This window comes from Gracilinanus agilis, chromosome 1, assembly GCF_016433145.1.
Source record: "Gracilinanus agilis isolate LMUSP501 chromosome 1, AgileGrace, whole genome shotgun sequence".
NCBI classification, from domain to species: domain Eukaryota; kingdom Metazoa; phylum Chordata; class Mammalia; order Didelphimorphia; family Didelphidae; genus Gracilinanus; species Gracilinanus agilis.
The window spans coordinates 343,999,637-344,018,646 of NC_058130.1; the positions used below are offsets into that span (position 1 = coordinate 343,999,637).

Below are 19,010 nucleotides of genomic sequence, written 5' to 3' on the forward strand. Positions count from 1 at the left end.
AAAGGTCACTCTACTGAAAATATGAATAATTTCCAAATATGGAAATAGGTTTTGAACAACGATACATGTATAACCCAGTGGAATTGCTTGTCAGCTCCAGGAGGGGGAGGGTGGAATCATGAATCATGTAACCATGGAAAAATATTCTAAATAAAAAAGAAAAAAGAATTCAGGTCCTCTGATTCCATTTCGCCCAGTCCTCTTTCCTGAGTTACCAGTTACATTCTAGTGGTATCCCCTGCAACTGATTACTTTTATCTGCCCTATAATTATTTATTGGGTCCTTTTAATACAAAATCCTTGCATATTGTCCTCTTTTCCTTCTCTTTCTTTTCCTTTTTTCTTTATTTGTTTCTTCCTTCCTTCCATTTCTCTCTTTCTTTTTTCTTTAAAAATATACATCTATCAAGTAACCTTAAGACTCAAGAAGACTCAAAATGTGTTCCACAAAGACAGACAGAAATAGTGAGATATAAGCAATGCTCATGACAATAATTTTAAAGACTAGTTCTTTAGGGCCAGTCATCTAGAAAACAGATTTCAGTTTTCAGTGTTGATAAATCCCTGAAACCAAAACTTCCAGAGAGACTGCAAATTTCTATGTACAATGAACAAGAACCAAAAGTTAAGGTTTCATGCACTATCCTTTGAAAAATACTGAGATCTAATCTATAAGTGACATTTCTCTCCCTTCTATGGAGGCAACAACTCTCATGGGCTTGGAAGGGAATAAGGGGGAGAAAGAGTTAATTCAAATGGTTTTTCAATCCTGCCTCGGTCTTTCGCAGCAATGATACACTTCTCCCATGCAAATCATTTCAGGGGTTGTTTTTTGCAAGTTCATTACAAAATGTTGAAATTCATCCTGGCAAACTCACCTACCTGGTGATTGAAGATTATACCTGTATCATTCTAATAGTCAAAGGGACACCTGACATAATTATGCTTTGGAGGGATCAGGGAAGGGAAAGCAGGATTTTGATTGCATGACACATGCCAGACAATCAATTGTCTTACAGTGGAAAGAGCACTAAGTGAAGTTGAGTCAGAGGAATTGGGTACAGATTCTTTCTCTGATGGTTATAACCTGTGTAGGATTTTGGGCAAGTCAAGGAATTTGGACGAGATGGCTTCTTGGGCTATATTCAGCTCTAAATCTATTTTATATGAAACTGAGGAACAGTAAAAACCAATGATCTGGTCCATTAAGTATGCAAGATTAAGAATGACCCCAAGGTCATAGATTTAGAGCAAGAATTACTCTTCAAGAGTCTTCTAGTACAACTCTCACAGGTTAGGAAATGGAACTCAGAGGGAAAAGCAAATTATCTAAGATCCCACACTAAGAGGATTTGAACCCAGGGTCTCTGGTTCCAGCTCCTTTTTCCGTCCCAGTTGCCTCAAAGACAGAGATTCTGTTGTGGCAATAAACAAATTTTAAGGATAATTTAAGAGCAAGTACTAAACTAAATTGAATGTAGCTTGTAACTCAATAAGAAATATTTGTTATTGTTGTTTTTTCTCCAAATTCTGTTACTTAACACATAAAGGAGGATTCTTGTCTGTTGAAGTTTCAGAATCTAGATAATGCTAAATAATTCATGATCCCAATCTGGTTCCAGTTCTGATCAGCATGTCTCTAGAGACCTCAACTGCTACAGTAAACTAAAACACTGTAGATAAATCATTATAAAATATTGTGGATGCAGAATTAGTGCTTAGCTGCAAAGGGAAGTATTTACAAGCCATCTAGATTCACAGACACCTACTCATACTGATTCATAAATTACATTTATATTGGTTTTATTTTCTTAATATACTTCAGAAACATTTCATCTCTTTGTTTAAGAGTTTCAGTCATATCCAAATCTTCGTAACCCTGTTTAGGGTTCTCTTGCCAAAGATACAGGAGTAGTTGCCATTTTCTTTGCCATCTCATTTGACAGATGAGGAAATTGAGGCAAACAAGGTTAAATGACCTGCCCTGGGTCACTCAGCTAGTGTCTGAGGTAGATTTGAACTCAGGAAGTAAGTCTGCCTTATCTTGGCTTCAGGCCTGGCACTCTGTCCACTGTGCCACCTTTAAGCTGCCCCATTTAATCTCTACAGAGTAGAACTGGCTGCTTTGGGAGAAAGTGGGTATAATGGAAAGGGTATTGACTCTAGAGTCAGAGGACCTTAGTTCAAATCCTGCTTTTGACATTTAGTATTTTGTAACCTTGGGCAAAAGTCACTTGGTATTGTCTAAGTCTTCATAACCCCATCTGGGATTTTCTAGGTAAAGATACTTAAAGTAGTTTGCCATTTCCTTCTCTAGCTCATTTTCCATTGAAGGAAACTGAGGCAAACAGGGTTCAATGACTTGCCTAGGGTCACACCGCTAGCAAAGGTCTGAGGCTGGATTAATTTAGTCACTTAATTTCCTTCTCTATAAAATGGTAAAAAGGACTTTTGGACTTTTGGACTATAAAATGGCTTCTCAAATTCTTTCAGCTCTAGATCTATGATCTCATGTGGCAATGAGTGGGTTCCCCCTCACAGGAAGCCTTTAAAAAAGGATTAGATGACAAAATATGGGGGCATGGGGTGAATGACTTGAATAAAAAGGAGGAAACTATAAGTAAATTAGGTGAGCACAGAATAGTATACTTATCAGATCTCTGGGAAAGGAAAGATTTTAAAACCAAGCAAGAGTTAGAAAAAAAATCACAAAATATAAAATAAATAATTTTGATTACATTAAACTAAAAAGTTTTTGTGCGGACAAAACCAATGCTACCAAAATTAGAAGGGAAGTAACAAATTGGGGGGAAATCTTTATAACAAAAATTCAGACAAAGGTCTAATTACTCAAATATGTAAGGAGCTAAATCAATTGTACAAAAAATCAAGCCATTCCCCAAATGATAAATGGGCAAGGGACATGAATAGGCAATTTTCAGATGAAGAAATCAAAACTATCAATAAGCACATGAGAAAGTGTTCTAAATCTCTAATAATTAGAGAAATGCAAATCAAAACAACTCTGAGGTATCACCTCATACCTAGCAAATTGGCTAAAATGACAGCAGGGGTGAATAATGAATGTTGGAGTGGATGTGGCAAAATTGGGACATTAATGCATTGCTGGTGGAGTTGTGAACTGATCCAACCATTCTGGATGGCAATTTGCAACTATGCCCAAAGAGCACTAAAAGACTGCCTGCCCTTCGATCCAGCCATGCCATTGTTGGGTTTGAACCCCAAAGAGATTATAAGGAAAAAGACCTGTACAAAAATATTTATAGCTGTGCTTTTTGTGGTGGCAAAAAATTGGAAAATGAGGGGATGTCCTTCAATTGGGGAATGGCTGAACAAATTGTGGTATCTGATGGTGATGGAATACTATTATGCTCAAAGGAATAAAGAAATGTAGGAATTCCATGTGAACTGGAATGACCTCCAGGAATTGATGCAGAGTGAAAGGAGCAGAACAGGAGAATGTTGTACACAGAGACTGATACACTGTGGTACAACTGAACATAACGGACTTCTCTACTAGCAGCAATGCAAAGATCCAGAGCAAGGCTGGGGGACTTATGAGAAAGAGAACTATCCACATTCAGAGGAAGAACTGTGGGAGGAGAAACACAGAAGAAAAACAACTTCTTGAACACATGAGCTGATGGGTATATTATTGGGGATGTAGACGCTAAATGATAACTCTAGTCCAACTATCAATAATATGGAATTAGGCCTTGATCAATGATACATGTAAACCTAGTGGAACTGTGCGTCAGCTAAGAGGGGTTGGGAAGTTTGGGGGAGAGGGAAAGAACATGAAATATGTAACTAGGGGAAAATATTCAAATAAAAACTTTAAAAAAATAAAAAATAAATTAAAAAAAAATGAGAGGGGCACAGTTCTTGTTGTAGAGTAGGCTGGACCAGATAGGTTATGCGATGCTTTCCAATTCTGTGATTTGGAGGCTTATGCTTTAAATAATTACATGTAGTAGTAATGCTGCAGAAATTTTGATTCGTAATCAAAATTGCCTTATGAGCAGAGCTGTGTCATTCTCCAAGCAGATAGCTTTTTTTTTTTAATTGGTTTAAATGATCTTCTAGCATTCAGGTATCAACCACTGGCCTTACACTCTTAAAAACAAAATATCCTGAAATGATGGAGTAAATATTCACAGCCACACTTGGGAGATTATTTGTTAATGGGATGTGTACATGGATCACCCATGGACCAGTGATAATTTGATGTCTATAATTAGGTGGTTACCATGACAACCCCACCCTCCATGAATTATTTGCATATCAATTGCCATGTTTGAATTTTAAGATAGTATATAATTTACTTTTAGACCTTCCAAATGATTCTTCAAAAATAGATCCCATGCTCAAATTAATGCCTGCCTGATCCACTTGCTTTTAGGCAGTAATTATTTATCTCATAATAATCTTAGGTTTCTGGGTTTCTCCGCAACAGATGATAAATTTTCATTTCTTGGATGTGCATAACGCAGATTCCCTATCATTAATGTATACTAGAGCTGAGAGAGTCAAGAAATTACCATCCTAATGGTTTCTGGTATAGTGCTCTATACATGGCTGGTATTCAATAAATATCTAATTTAATTCTAGTCTTGCTCTTTTGTAATTTGGAAATTTTCATCCAAGTCCAAAGTGAGTTACTGAAGGTTAGAATTTCTAATATTTGTGATTTTGTTCTGATACACAACGGCTGCATTTCACTTCTAATGAAGGTTATTGACTCTCAGTTATAGCTAGCAGACAGTCTAGAAAATGAGGTCTCTCTTCAGTCACCTGTTAAAGTCTGCTTTTACTGCTAACTTATCTGTATTTAATATTTTTGGTTGCTTTGGACAAAAATCTTCCTCAAAATTCTACTCTAAAGCTTCCTTATGGGCTGCAGACACCCCTGGGTTTGCAAAGGATGTATTAGTGAAGTTGAAGTTTGGGCAGGTTCTACTGTGTTTGGATGGCTTTGAGACTAGCCCTGGCAAAAGTTTGAGTCCGTCCTCTGAGGAATATTCTAGCTAGGTACAGAGGAGCTCACCACAAGTTGGCTGGTCCCTGAGTGGTGAGGGCTCTTTTTTTGGCCATGGCAACCCATAAAACAAAGAAAAACAAAAATGGCCCTTGGTCTTTGGTGGCCCCCTTACTGTGTTGACGTTGAAGACCAGAGTAGTGGAAAAGAGGGCAAAGATTACTAAGAATGATGTCATTTTTCAACCATGCATAAACATTAACTTAATAGCTGGACCCTGCACAGAGTCATAGATATAGGGCTGGAAGGCACTAAGCCATCATCTGGCCCGATCTCCTCATGTTAAAGATAAGGAAACTAAGGTGAAGGAAGTTAGGTGACTTGCCCAAAGCCATACAGTTAGTAAGTGGTGTCTTTAATCACCAAAAAATTAGTCTCCAATTTGTTGAATGGAATTACATATATATTTATATTCTTTTTTTTAAATCCTTACCTTCTGTCTTAAAATCATAACAGAGGAGCACAACAAGCTGGATCATAACTGGGAAACTGTAGGGCTTCTAACAATACAAATATGTTCCCTGGAGCAAAATCTCATTACACACACACACACACACACACACACACACACACACACACACACACTCTCACACTCACCTACTCCACATTATATGGTCACAAAATCTCAAAATAATAGAATCTCTGAAGAATCAAAGTTGTGGGTAACCAAAGAGAGATGAAGAGAGATGCATAGGGAGTACATATTCATAGCCTGTGACATATTTACTTCAATGATCTATGCTGGACAAGTAGAATAAGGGATATCATGGAAGGAAAGTATCAGAAAAGGAGGTGAGATGGTCATATGAGATGAGAACATGGGCAGCCCAAGTGCTGCACCCATGAAATGTAAAAGAGACTTCTAGGAAGGCCTCCAAAATATTGGGTAGATCTTCTGTGGAGGATTTACAGGAGAATACAAGATGCCCAGGATGAGAATTCAGGAATGGATTGTAATCTGCATCATTGGAGGTAATTGCTTAATTCATAGATCCATTATAGTATTGAAGCTTTTTTCCCCAGGACTTATGGAATCATTGAAACTCCCTCCACTGATACAGATTAGCAATTAATTTTCAATTTATAGATTTAGAGAGGTGCAATGAAAAGATTAAGGCAGATAGGTGGCCCAGTGGCTAGAGAGCCAGGCCTGAAGTCAGGGAGATTCAACTTTTTGAGTTTAAATCTGACCTATGTGACCCTGGGAAAGTTATTTAACTAAGTTTGCCTCAGTTTCATCATCTGCCAAGTGAGCTGAAGAAGGAAATGGCAAACTACTCCAGTATCTTTGAAAAGAAATCTCCAAGTGAAATCACAAAAAATTACATGACTGAAATGACTGAAAGAGAGGATAAGTGATTACACTATTAGTGTTCAGTCAGAAACAGGATTTCCTCTCTTTAGGGCCAGCTCTTTATTTCACTATGTTAGATTCCCTCTCATTGAAATCTATTAGATCTAAATACAGAAGTAGCAGATGTGAATGATACCACAGGTGTGGACTCTCCCTCAAAGTTTCAGGTAGCTCCAATTCAATTTCCAGATGCCACTAGAAATCAGAAATTGGGATGGCCAAAGGAAATGGAGTTGCACCTTTCTTTGCATCACAAAAAGAGTGGGATAGGAGGCTAGAGAGGTTCTCTCATCCTTCTCTGGCAGTGACAGGGAGGGGTAGACTTATCCTTCTCTGAAAGGATATTTAGAGTTGGCCTATTTATGAATATGGGAACCATAATTAGACTCCCTCTTCAAAGCAAGCCAGACAGATTTTCCATATGCCAGGGCAGATGTAGTAAGGATGAATAGGGAAAAGTGTTGAAGCCTCAATCTGTTGAGGTTGGGGCATCACCTCTACTCTTTATCAGTGAAATCGCTCATGACCAAAGTTAAAGAATGTTAAAGCTAGAAGGAGACTTATGAATCATCTGGTCCAAATTTTCGTTTTACAGTTGAGGAAAAAGCAAAAGGAGATGAAACACGTGACTTCCCCAAGGTGAAACAATTAATTAGTGGCAGATGTTTGCTTATTTGAATTGAACCCAGGCTAACACCCAGGTTTACTGATGAACTTTCAAGTCTGCTGATCAAATTGGACATTTGATTTGAGGCAATAAATACTTGGAAGGTGAGTCATCATGCTAACTACCTAATCAGAAGCATCAAATTATGACTGCCCCATGGATAATCTACGTACAAATATCATTAACAAGAAGTTGGAGAACAGAGTGACTCTGAGCTAAATAAAATCTAAGAAGCTAGAAAACAAGAACTAGGTCTTTCTTGTTGTTTTTGTTTTTTAGCCCAATGTAATATTTCACTATTTTAAAATTAGGAAACATCCTTGCATCCTGTGACTATTTCTCCAAATATATGCCATACTGGTCAAGATATAGGTTACCACTGAATAAAGACAATCCCTGAAGTGAGATTTCTTTGAAAGGAAAAAAATATTACATAAGCACATACTGAAAAATAACATGCATTATAGGCTACCGATAGGATTTATAGAACCAGAACAGAAAACGATCAGGGCCTAGGCTCAGAAGAGAATAGCACCATATTAAACCAATACTAAGAGTACCAAAAATGCAAAGCATTTCTTATCTTCATTCTTTCCCTTTATGATCCTGGTAACCTACCTTCCTTTGCCATGTGTTGTTTTCTTCCTATAGGAAGACCAATGGTGACCAGAGATATTACAGTTTTATATACACATGCAGCACAGTCCATAGAAACTACCATTATGAAGGAATTCCCATCACCATCCTCTTTCTACCTCCAGTTACACTAAGGAAAAATTCAAGCTCAGAGATACCTGGCCAGACAAGATTGATAGCAGGCAAGTTCAGATGGTTAGTGGGCTTGGCTAACTTCAGTGGAAACTCTAATGGCCTAGGATGAGCCAATGAAAGTGAAATCCTAAATTCCTTTGAATGGGTCCAAAGTCAGTCAATCCAGAAACACTTTTAAAATATTCTACACCAGGCATTGTGCTGAGTACTGGAAATACAAAGAAAAGCAAAAAACATGGTCCTTGCTTTCAAGGAATTCAGATTGAAAGGTTTCTAAAGGCAAGCTTGAATGCTGGTGTATTCTGTAAACTCAGAAACCTCACTGTGTATCCATGGGTAGAGAATCTTGTATGGCACCATCTTGGAAAACATAGGTCTTGATATACTACTTAAGACACATGTAGGGCATAATGTAGGAAGGATCAGAAGTAATTTTTAAATTTAAAAATTGATTTAAGAAAAAACTCAATAGGTACATTACCCTGATTTAATGATGAACTCATGCATGTGATTCTGACTTTATCAATTTCTGATGATAGGACAAACAGAATCACCATTAGATGCATATAAGAGCTTATTTATTTCTAAGACTCTATTAGAAATCAATGTTTTTGTTTTTTTTTAAACCCTTACCTTCCATCTTAGAATCAATACTGTGTATTGGTTCCAAGACAGAAAAGTGGTAAGTGGCTAGGCAATGGAGGTTAAGTGACTGGCACAGGATCACATAGCTAGGAAGTGTCTAAGGTCAAATTTGAACCCAGGACCTCCCATCTCTAGGCCTGGCTTTCAATCCACTGAGCCACCCAGCTTCCCCCTGGGAAATCAGCTCTTAATATTCTCTGGCTGTCATAGAAAATAAATGGGTTAGAGGTGATAGAAGGAACATTATGAAGAAGGAAAAGTAAAAAAGACTATCCCCATCCTCTCTCCTATCTATTCCTCCAACACCTGGGGAAGACTAAGATACAATGTGGTGGTGTAGTGGAAAGTACATTAGACATGATACCTGGTCATGTTCTGAATTCAAGTCCTGCTTCCCCCATTACTATCTGGGTAGCTAGGGGAGGCAAAGTGATTATGATAGAAAACACAATGGATTTTGAGTCCAAAGATATGGATTTGTTATTTGGGTTCTGCCACTTGTTACCACTGTGACTTTGGGCAGGTTACTCAACCACTCTGAGCCTTGAGTTCCTCATCTGAAAAATGAGGGGCTTGGATTAGATGGCTTGAAAGTTCCTTTCTGGGAAGCTATGAGGCGTATGTGAATGGAGCACTGGGTCTGGAGTCAGGAAGACCTTCCTGCAAATCTGATCTTAGATACTTACTAGTTGTGTGACCTGAGGCAAGTCCCTTAACTATATTTGCCTCAGTTTCCTCATCTTAGAAATGAGCTGTAGAAAGAAATGGTAAAACACTCCAGTATCTTTGCCAAGAAAACCCCAAATGGGGTCACAAAGAGTCAGACATAAATGAAATGAATGAGCAAGGTCCCTTCCAGGTTTATATTTATGATACTAAATCACCCTCTCTAAGTTTCCTCATCTGAAAAATGAGGGTAACAGATTAGATAGCCTTTAAGGTCCCTTCTACCCTTGAAGCTATGGTCCTAAATCATGTATCCACTGTGGGCTACCTCATCTGTAAAATGGGGATAACAAATCTTGTATAAACTACCTCACAGGGTTTTTGTGAAAGAAATGCTTTGTAAACTCTTCCCTTTGCATCTTCTGCTCCACCTTGTTTCAACTCCACTAGAACAAGATGCCTCTCCAGCCCAAGTTTATTGCTTCTGGTCTCAAGACCACACTAACTCAAACTTTGCTGGATGTCACCAATTCTCCCCTCTGTCTGGAGGATTGTGGATCAATCTCCTCCCAATGCCTTCCTTTATAGAAGGCAGAAACTGGACATAGCTCACTCCATTTTTGCATCTGCTGCTCTGCCTAGTTTCAGTTCCACAGAACAAGATTTCACCAACTCTCTCCCCCTCCACTTTTTTTTTTGCCTCTTTTTATGTGTCTCTCTCCTCTCCACACCCTGCCCCATTAGATTGTAAGTTCCTTGAGGGTAGAGACTGTCTTTTTTTATTTTTTTAATCAATTCTCTCCCCAGCACTTAAGAGGTGCTTAATAAATGTTTATTGGATTGATAAACTGTAAAGTACCTGGCAAAGTAAGCTGTTAGTGTTATTGTCCAGAAAACTGCTCTACTACCTCAATTCTGCCACAACATTCAGGTTTTGTAAAGGGCAGATTGCTGAAAGGCAGAGGAGGTCCGGGAATTACTTTATCCTCTTAATGTCGTTTTTTTAAGAAAATAAAGTTAATTCTAAGGGACACGTGATGGAATGTGAGAATCCTAGGGAAACCAAAATGTGATTTGTAACAGAGCCTACTCAGAGAGTCACTTAGGGCTAGCTGTTCTTTCAGGCTATATCGCTGGATGGAGGATAGCCACTGTAAAAGGACGGCTCTTTGTCTTCATCTGGTTTGGCTGGCTGTGTTTCTAAGTCTAGCTAAGAAGTGCTAGACACCATTCATTTCTTAGTTATTTGTTCAATGTCTACCTGGTATAAGCTCTCTGAGGGCAGGGGCTATTTGACTTTCTGTTTTTGTAACGCCACTGCCGGGCATTGTAGGTGCTTAATCAATGCCTAATTGGTGACTGATCATCCATGTGTAGACTTTCAAGGCAAATGCTAATGTCTGGGTTAACTTAAGAGCTAAGGGTTTTATCTGTATTATTTTTACTGAGGCTTGCTTGAATTAACCAAACTTTAGGATTTCCCCAAATTTCCACTGGGGAAACAGATTCTTTCATAATCAGTTTGCATCCTTTAGCCAACCATCAAGATGTTTGAGAATGACTTCCATTGCACTTGTGCCCAGCTTTCGGGATGACAAAGATGACACAGGTCTGTAGTCTATTTAATCATTAAACTCAAACTTAGCGATTAAGAAGTTAGCACTCATATGGTCCTGAAAACTGAAGAAAAAAAACCCCAACCATTTCTTTTAAAAAGAAAAGAAAAAAGAAAAATGTTTCATGCTTGCCAAGATGAGAATGAATACAGTCTGGGGTCTGTTTCTGAAAGATCCCTTGCTCTACTAGCTGCTCTTTCTCATAGCAATTGCTTCCATGTCTTCCAGGTTCAGGACTGACAAGGGGGAACCCCCCCCCCCAAAAAAAAAGAACACATCTCACAGCTGTAGTAAGTCATTGGCTAAACTTTTGCTGCTGTTAACCAGATGCAGACAAGTTCCACTGCTGGCAGGGGAGAAAGAACCAGTGAACACACTGAAAAAGCCAGTCGGTGGTCAGAAGGCAGCTGGCTTCAGATATGGACAAAGGCAGATTTCACAGCACCGGGGCCAAGAACCAGAGCCAAAAGCTTTACTTGAAGCTGGGTGGATCTATCTGCATTGCAGGGACATGGAGAAGCCATCAAGGCTTCCCTGCACTCTGGTTTCCCAAAGAAAGCTGTTCCCTGTTCAATCTTTTGTACACTCCCTCCTCACAGAGGCCCAACTGGGCCAGACAGACAGAAAGGGGAGAGATTTCTCTCCAGTGTTTCAGAGCTGAGATGAAGTGATCCCGAGAGAGCTGCACTGACGGAATAGGAATCTCTGTTTCCCGCCAATTTTAAAATCTGAATCATTCCTTTGGGGGTGGTGGGACTCTGCAAGGAAGGGGGGGGGGAAGGACATCTTTCAGTAAAGTTGGAATTTATGGAGTATAATTTTCATGTGGAAAAGACCCTTGAGGAAACTGTACCTCCCTCTCACACCATACAAATCTGTCATAGCAACTAAGTTTGAAAACAAGAAGATGTGATCATCTGATAGGCAGCAAGGAGGCAAAGAGGATAGTGCTCTGGACCTGGAGTCAGGAGGGCCTGAATTCAAATTTGACTTTAGACATTTAGTGTGTGACCCTGGGCAAGTCTGTTTAGCTAGGTGGCACAAGAGATAGAATGCCAAGCTTGAACTCAGAAGACTCATCTTGAGTTCAAATCTTGCTTCACACATTTACTAGCTGTGTGACCCTGGGCCAATCACTTAATCCTGCCTGCCTTCATTTCCTCACCTGTCAAATGAACTGGAGAAAGGAATGACAAACCATTCCAACATCTCTATCTAGAAAACCCCAAATGGTGGGTATATGTTTTGGGGTTTTGGTTTTGTAAGATTATTTGCTTACAAAAATGAATAATACAGAAATTTGTTTTGCACTTTAATACATGTATAACCCAGATTGAATGGCTTGCTAGCTCTGGGAGTGGGGAGGGAAGAAGGAAAAGAGAAAATCTGAATGCTATAACTTCAGAAGACTTATGTGGAAATTTGTTATTTAAATGAAAAAAAAAGAAAAAAGAAAATAAATATTAAAAAAAAAAAAAAGAAAACCCCAAATGGAGTCAGGAAGAGTCAGACACAACCGAATTGACTCAAGAACAGCAATGACAATGAATCATCCAAAGCAAGAAAATCACATTCTTCCATGGCACTTTCCCCACCTGACCTTGCTCAGGGTGTATTTTTTTTTTAAACCCTTGTACTTCAGTGTATTGTCTCATAGGTGGAAGATTGGTAAGGGTGGGCAATGGGGGTCAAGTGACTTGCCCAGGGTCACACAGCTGGGAAGTGTCTGAGGCCGGGTTTGAACCTAGGACCTCCTGTCTCTAGGCCTGACTCTCACTCCACTGAGCTACCCAGCTGCCCCTCAGGGTGTATTTTCTAATGATGCCCATGTAAAGAATGTTGTCATTGGAACTCTCGTTTGACTGAAAAGGGCACAGTTTTGTTCTCTTGGCAAGTCTGAAGGAGCTGTTGGGCCATCTGAATAAAGGACAATGTGGGCACAACTGGACAAATCGTTCCATAAATGTTACTTCCATGCTCACCACGTGCAAGGTACTGGGAAAGCACGAAGAGTAGAAAAATGAATCATAGAATATTATGGCTGGAAGGAACTACAGAGATCATCTAGTCCAACTTCCTTATTTTTACCATTGAGAAAACTGAGGCATAGGAAGAAGAAGAAGTGACTTGTATAAGGTGACATTGAACATTAGTGGTAGAGTGAGCTGAGCCCAGATTTCCAGACTCCCAGTTTGGTTCTTTCTCCTGCATCACCCTTGGAAAAGTGACTGGCTCATCACCCCCTACAGTCTAGGGAATGGAAAAAAAATTTTTTTTTAAAGGTCAAGCTCAAAAATCAGCTAATAGCTGTCTTCAACTTCAAAATTTCCTTGATAGCGGGGACTGTGCTCATTCTTTGTAGATATGTAATAAATGGGTTTTAATTTAGACCCTAAATTCATTTATTTCCTCTCTGTAGTCTATAAAGAAGGAATTTTGTTCCTGTGGTTCTCTAGTTTCAGTCATGTTCAAACTCTTCATGACCCCATTTGGATTATTCTTGGCAGAGATACTGGAATATTTTGCAATTTCCTTGTTCGGCTCATTTTACAGAAGAAGAAACTAAGGCCCATAGGGTTACGTGACTTGCCCAGGGTCACACAGCTATTAAGTATCTGAGATTGCATTTGAACTAAGATATTCTTGACTCCAAGGCTTAGTACTCTATTCAAGGTGCCACTTAGCTGCCCCGTAGACACGGAAAGGAGGGTGTTTGCTATTCAATAGACATTGAGAATAAAACCTGAGATAGGGCTTCCCTGAATTCCTAACTAAAATCCCACCTTTTACAGGAAGTATATCCTATCTTTCTTAATTTTAGAAGCTTCCCTCTTTTAACAATTCCTATTTACCACAAAAGTAGGAAATTATTTCCTATTTACCTTGTAGGCTCGTATGTACATATTTGTTTGCTTATCATCTCCCCCATTAGACTGTGAGCTCCCTAAGACTGTCTTTTGTCCCTTTTTGTATCCTTAGCAGAGGGCCTGGCACATAGTATTTACTTAATATGTGTTTAATGAGTAACTGACTGATAGGTGCTGGTCTTTGAGTCATAGTGGGGAATAATCCCATTTAAGTGAAATACCCATTAGCACTAAAGAATGTTAGACTTTGAGAGGCTTGGTGATTTAACCTGGCATTAGTTGGCTGATTCTAAAAATAAATCATCTATTTTAATGGCATCCACCCAAAAGTCCTGACTGTAAAAGTGAAATCCTGGAAGTGTTGGCCCAAATATTTAAGCTCTCATTACAAACAGCCAGACAACTGGAGTAGGGTGCATCTGATAACTACCTGGGAGAACTCCTAGGTACACAGACCAACTTGCCTATCTCACTGGCATAATCTCTGGTAGATTGGTAGCATCTATAATATCGGGAAAGAGCATTAGAGATCTATGTAAGAACATCCTTTTGGGGAAAAACCTAAGTGAAGCATGCCTCCCTAATCTCAAGAGCTCTTTAATTGGGTAATATAAGCCAGCCAAGAGGAAACTAGTGAAGATCATTTATTTAGACTTCTAAGAAACCTCTGACAAAATTCTACACCGAGGACTGGTTTTTTGTTTTATTTTTTGTTGGCTTTGGGGGCAACAGGGGAATAAAAATAAGAGGAAACCTGTGGCTAGGGAATTTTTTTATAGTGGGTAGAAAACTAGCTTATAAACATAACCAAGTAGAGATAAATGGATTTGTCTATGACCAGAAAAGTGTGAATAGTGGATTCCTCAGGAATGTTATTTAACATTTTAATAAAGTATTTGTTAGATGGAGTGCTAAGTGAAATCTTCTAGCTTGCAGATAATATTACACACTTCCAGGTAATGAAATGCTGGCTAAAAAAGGATATATTTGCAAGATAAATAAATATAATAATAAAAGACAAAGTTGCAGAATTAAGTTGGAAAGGAGACAATGAGTTTCCCAGAATCAGAATTTTAGAGCTAACAGGGATTTTAGATATCATCTAATCCAATATTTTCACTTTATAGATAAGGTCCTGGGCAGCGATGTGGCATAGTAGATAGAGCACCAGGGCCTGGAGACCTGATTTAGAGTCTGATCTCAAACAAATGTTAGTTGTATGACCCAAGGTAAGTCACTTTACCCTGTTGGCCTCAGTTTTCTCACATGGAAAATGAGCTGGAAAAGGAAATGGCAAACCACTCCAGTATCTTTGCCAAGGAAACCCCAGATGGGGCCATGAAGAGTCAAACACAAATGAAATGACCAAACAACAACAAATCAAAGTCTAGAAAGCCTTAGTGACTTTCCTTACAGAAAAGCAAAGACAAAATTGGAACCTAGATTTTCCTAATTATCAGGCTATTTTGCCACCCATCGTGCTCTCAGGCCTCTTAGGGGTACCCACCTAACCTACATTATGTATAAAATCAGCACAGATGATAGATAGGGAGTTGATTCCAGTAAGATTTTTGTCTGTGTCTGGGAGGACAGAGAACCTGTGCCACAGACCAGAATATAAACTGCCTTTGTACTGGGACAGTAAATTGCACCCACCTGCTTCTCCCAATCCCCCTATGCCCTTGGAGGAGTAAAAGAAAATTGTCCTTTTAACCATTAGTTGGAAAAGCTATTTTTTGTGGGAATATATCACTATATGGCTGTCTGGAAGACAAGAAGATTAAGAACTCTGCACATCGGTAACTGAAATGAAATGAGTAGTAGACTAGGAATTAGCAGACCTGGGCTCCAGGCCTGGCTCTTTTAATAACTCTCTTTAGGACATTAGGAAAGTCCCGTAATCCTTGCTGTTCTCGACAAAAGGGAGGCGGCCGTTTCTAACCTACCTATCTCCAAGATTATGGTAGGGAATCAAAAATGGGAATTCAAGTAAGCTCAGTTCAACAAGCATTTATTAGGTACTTCTTGTATACATAGCACAATGTTAGATACTTAGGATGAAAGATGAAGAATAAAATAAGGAAATAGATATAAAAATGGATCATGGATTTGCAAGTATTTTTTGAAACAAGTTTTTGGTTCCTGTCTAATACCAAGTCACCATTTTGAGAAATAAAAGATAATTCACTCTTCCTCAAGAGGAAGTATTTGTATGATGTACTAGATTAGATATGGGTATGTGTGTCTAGTCACCTCATCGTTCATCATCTGTAAAATGTGAGAAATACTCACATTACTGAGAAGCTGTTGAAGGGGAAAACCTGGAAAATATGCACATTAATACCTAAGTATGGACTGCTTTTGTTGTTATGGTTGTGATGATTGTTACTGCAGAACCTCATCTTTTCTCAGCCTCTGGAATGGGCCTTGCCAACCTTGAGGTAGTACAGGCTGTAATGAACAAGTGGACCTTGACCTCTGCTCTGGTGGAAACTGGGTAAGGAAAAGAGGCTGGGACAGATCTTCAAGGGAAGCTTCGGGAAAAGTGGGACTCCTTCAAGGAGCCCTCCATAAAACCTCTAAAGAGGGGTACTCTGAAGTCCTGGTAGCTAACAGGAGGCTGGAGATGGCCGTGTGGTATCTGTGTTAGGAAAGCAGAAATAGGTAGGGCTGAAGAAAAGCACGTTCTCTTAACAGAAAGGAAAGGAAGGGAATATTTCCTGTATTTAGGCCTGCCTTGATCTCTTTTAGTTCCCAGGCATAAGGGTCAATGGTTATTTTCATGGTTATGTCAAGACAGAACTCTGGGGCATCCTCAGGGCTTGCTTTGGAATATCCCCCTGACATGGTGAATTACTAGAGCTGCCTAAGCTCTTCCTTTAGGACTGTAGACAATACAGCTGATTGTAACGTGGGAGACTAGAAAATATCTTGGATACAACTATTTAAAACATTCTTTGTACTTTTCTCATAAGCCAGACAAAAATCCCATTTCTAAGATCTACCTACATGAGATGTCTTAATGTTTAACTTTTTTTTTCTTTTAAAAAAAGGGCGACTGCTGCCAAGAAAAAAGAATATTATTTCTTCCAGTCCACAGGAGTCTGAGTGGACAGCTTGTCCTTCCTTGGAACTGAAACCAAGTATTTGGAGTCTCAGAGCCACAGAGTGAAGTCTGGGAAAATCTAGTAACAATGGGAGGTTTCTTACCCACTCCTGGCTTTCTCTCCTGTGATCATTGAAATGCCCTCCAACTCTCCTTTTCCCTTCATTTCTAAAAAAGCACTACAGAGAGAATTCCCCTAAAATCCCACCAGTCACCTTTCACTTTCTGTACTTCAAGCTCCAGGCAATTTAAAACAGAATACAATTAATACAGAACAGCTGAAGCTAATTCTTTCATCCAGCTAGAATGATTTGGTGACTGGAGGATAAGATTTGGAGGGGAGAGACCAGCAGGAGGAGGAGAAGAGAAGTAAGAATCGACTTAGGGACTTCTAATGAACTCCAAGTACTTACGGTTCTTATTTAGTATAAAGTCCTATGGCTCAAATTGGCTCTCACCATAATCCTTCACCATTGGATACATGCTGCCATGGAGCGCATGCTTTCAATTTAATGGGAAAAGCAATAAAAGAGGAGTGGTAACTCAAACAGAAAGCTAACAATTTATAACCCCCCAGGACCAGCTAATGCCAAGATCGGCTAAAGCCAAAAGAGAACAAGAGACTGTCTTCATGTTAGCCGAAGAAGACAGAAACAGGAAATACAGGAAACTTGGGCCAGCTCAGCTCACTGGTTTCATCTCTGTTGGACTTGTGCCCTTTAACTGAAAAGATAACTGAGGTCTAGAAAGGATCAGATCTCTGAGTTGCTATTCAAAGGAGTTGGAGAGTGAATGAATGAATGAATAAATAAAAGTGCCATAACGCTGTCAGGTTTCTCCCCTCCCATTTCCTGCACACCTTTCCAACACCAGGGCAGCCCCATTCCCCTCCTGTTTGTTTGCACTTACCTGCAATCCCTTGTAGCAGCCCACAGACATTAAAAATACTTTTCTTCATGATGCTCTGCACACACATGGTGAAGACAGATACGAAGGCCACGGTACAGAGAATAAAGATCCCAACAGCTAGGAAGATGGCGGTGGCCTGCCAGAAGCCACTGGCGATCTCGCTGAAGTTCTCGGCATAGGGACCACAGAGGGTGTCCCGATTGGAATGGTGTATGTGGGAGATACGGATGCAGCGAGCGTAGATGCCCAAGGATGGGTGGTAGGGCTGCTGGGAGCCCCCAGTCCTGTTGTCCGTGTCTGCATTGCTAGAGGCTTTGGCGGTGCCGATTAGCCAATCTGCACTCATGAAAGCAATGAGTTCAGCGAAAGCCACAACAATGCTCAGAAGAGTCCACAGCATTGAGCGACAGGTGACAATGACATGACACATATTGAGGTCCAAGGCAGTAGACAGTCAGAAATCCAAGGGGAGTAATAAACACACTCACACACAACACAAGGCAGCCAGGTAGCTCAGTGGAGAGCCAGGTCTGGAGATAGGAAGTCCTGGGTTCAACTCTGGTCTCATATATGTCCTAGCTGTGTGACCCTGGGCAAATCACTTAATCCTAGTTTCCTTTGCCGCTCTTCTGCTTTGGAACCAATACTTAATACTGATTCTAAAAGAGAAGGCAAGGGTTAAAAACAATAAAATAAGCAAACAAAACCCACACACACACACAAGTACAGGAATAAAGGCAGAAAGAAATCAGGAGGAGCAATCCCTCCCTTCTCCAAGTAGTTTTCTCGTTAGCAGGGTCCAAACAGTCTTCTAAAAAAGTTGGATGACTCAGTCATTGACTTCGAACACGCTCAGCAACTTCTTTCTTTCTCCTCCCCTGACAGCTCCTCAGAGGAGCGCTGGCGGCTGCAGCTCGGTCAACAGTCATACTGGCGCATGATTGCCTGGCAGGCAGCTTTAGTCTTCTGGGGGGGAGGTCCGAAGCACTGCCTCCCGCTTTGACATCACACACCTATAGGAGAGAAAGAGGGAGGGTTGAAAAGCTACAAGCACTCCCTGACCCCGCCCAGCCCCGGCTCTGCCCCTGGGCAAAACTTGCCCTGCGAGGTCTTAAAATCCTCGTGGGAGAGTTTGTAACCCCGAGCTGGGCGAGCCCAGAGCGCAGGAAACTTCGCAGGATCCATCACCCAGCGGTGCCTGATGCCTGCTGTCCCGCTGGGGCTCACAGCACCCACCCGCTCCCTCCTGCCCCACTGCGCAGCTGTTCCAGCTGAGGAAAGGTTCTTCCCTACTATGCAAGAAGTAGTTCTGTGGGTTACTGACGGGCAGTCACTGGATCACTTTCTAGA

At 40.2% G+C, this 19,010-nt stretch overlaps 1 protein-coding gene across 1 annotated transcript in view; it reads right to left on the reverse strand.

The window, feature by feature from the left end:
* The window catches only part of LHFPL2 (LHFPL tetraspan subfamily member 2), a 45,772-nt gene extending 27,682 nt beyond the window's left edge, over positions 1-18,090 (reverse strand). Inside the window, exon 1 of the mRNA XM_044657708.1 lies at positions 17,661-18,090. Within this exon, the coding sequence (XP_044513643.1) occupies positions 17,661-18,090 (430 nt within the window). The remainder of the gene's footprint in view (positions 1-17,660) is intronic.
* Between the last annotated feature and the right edge of the window lie 920 nt (positions 18,091-19,010).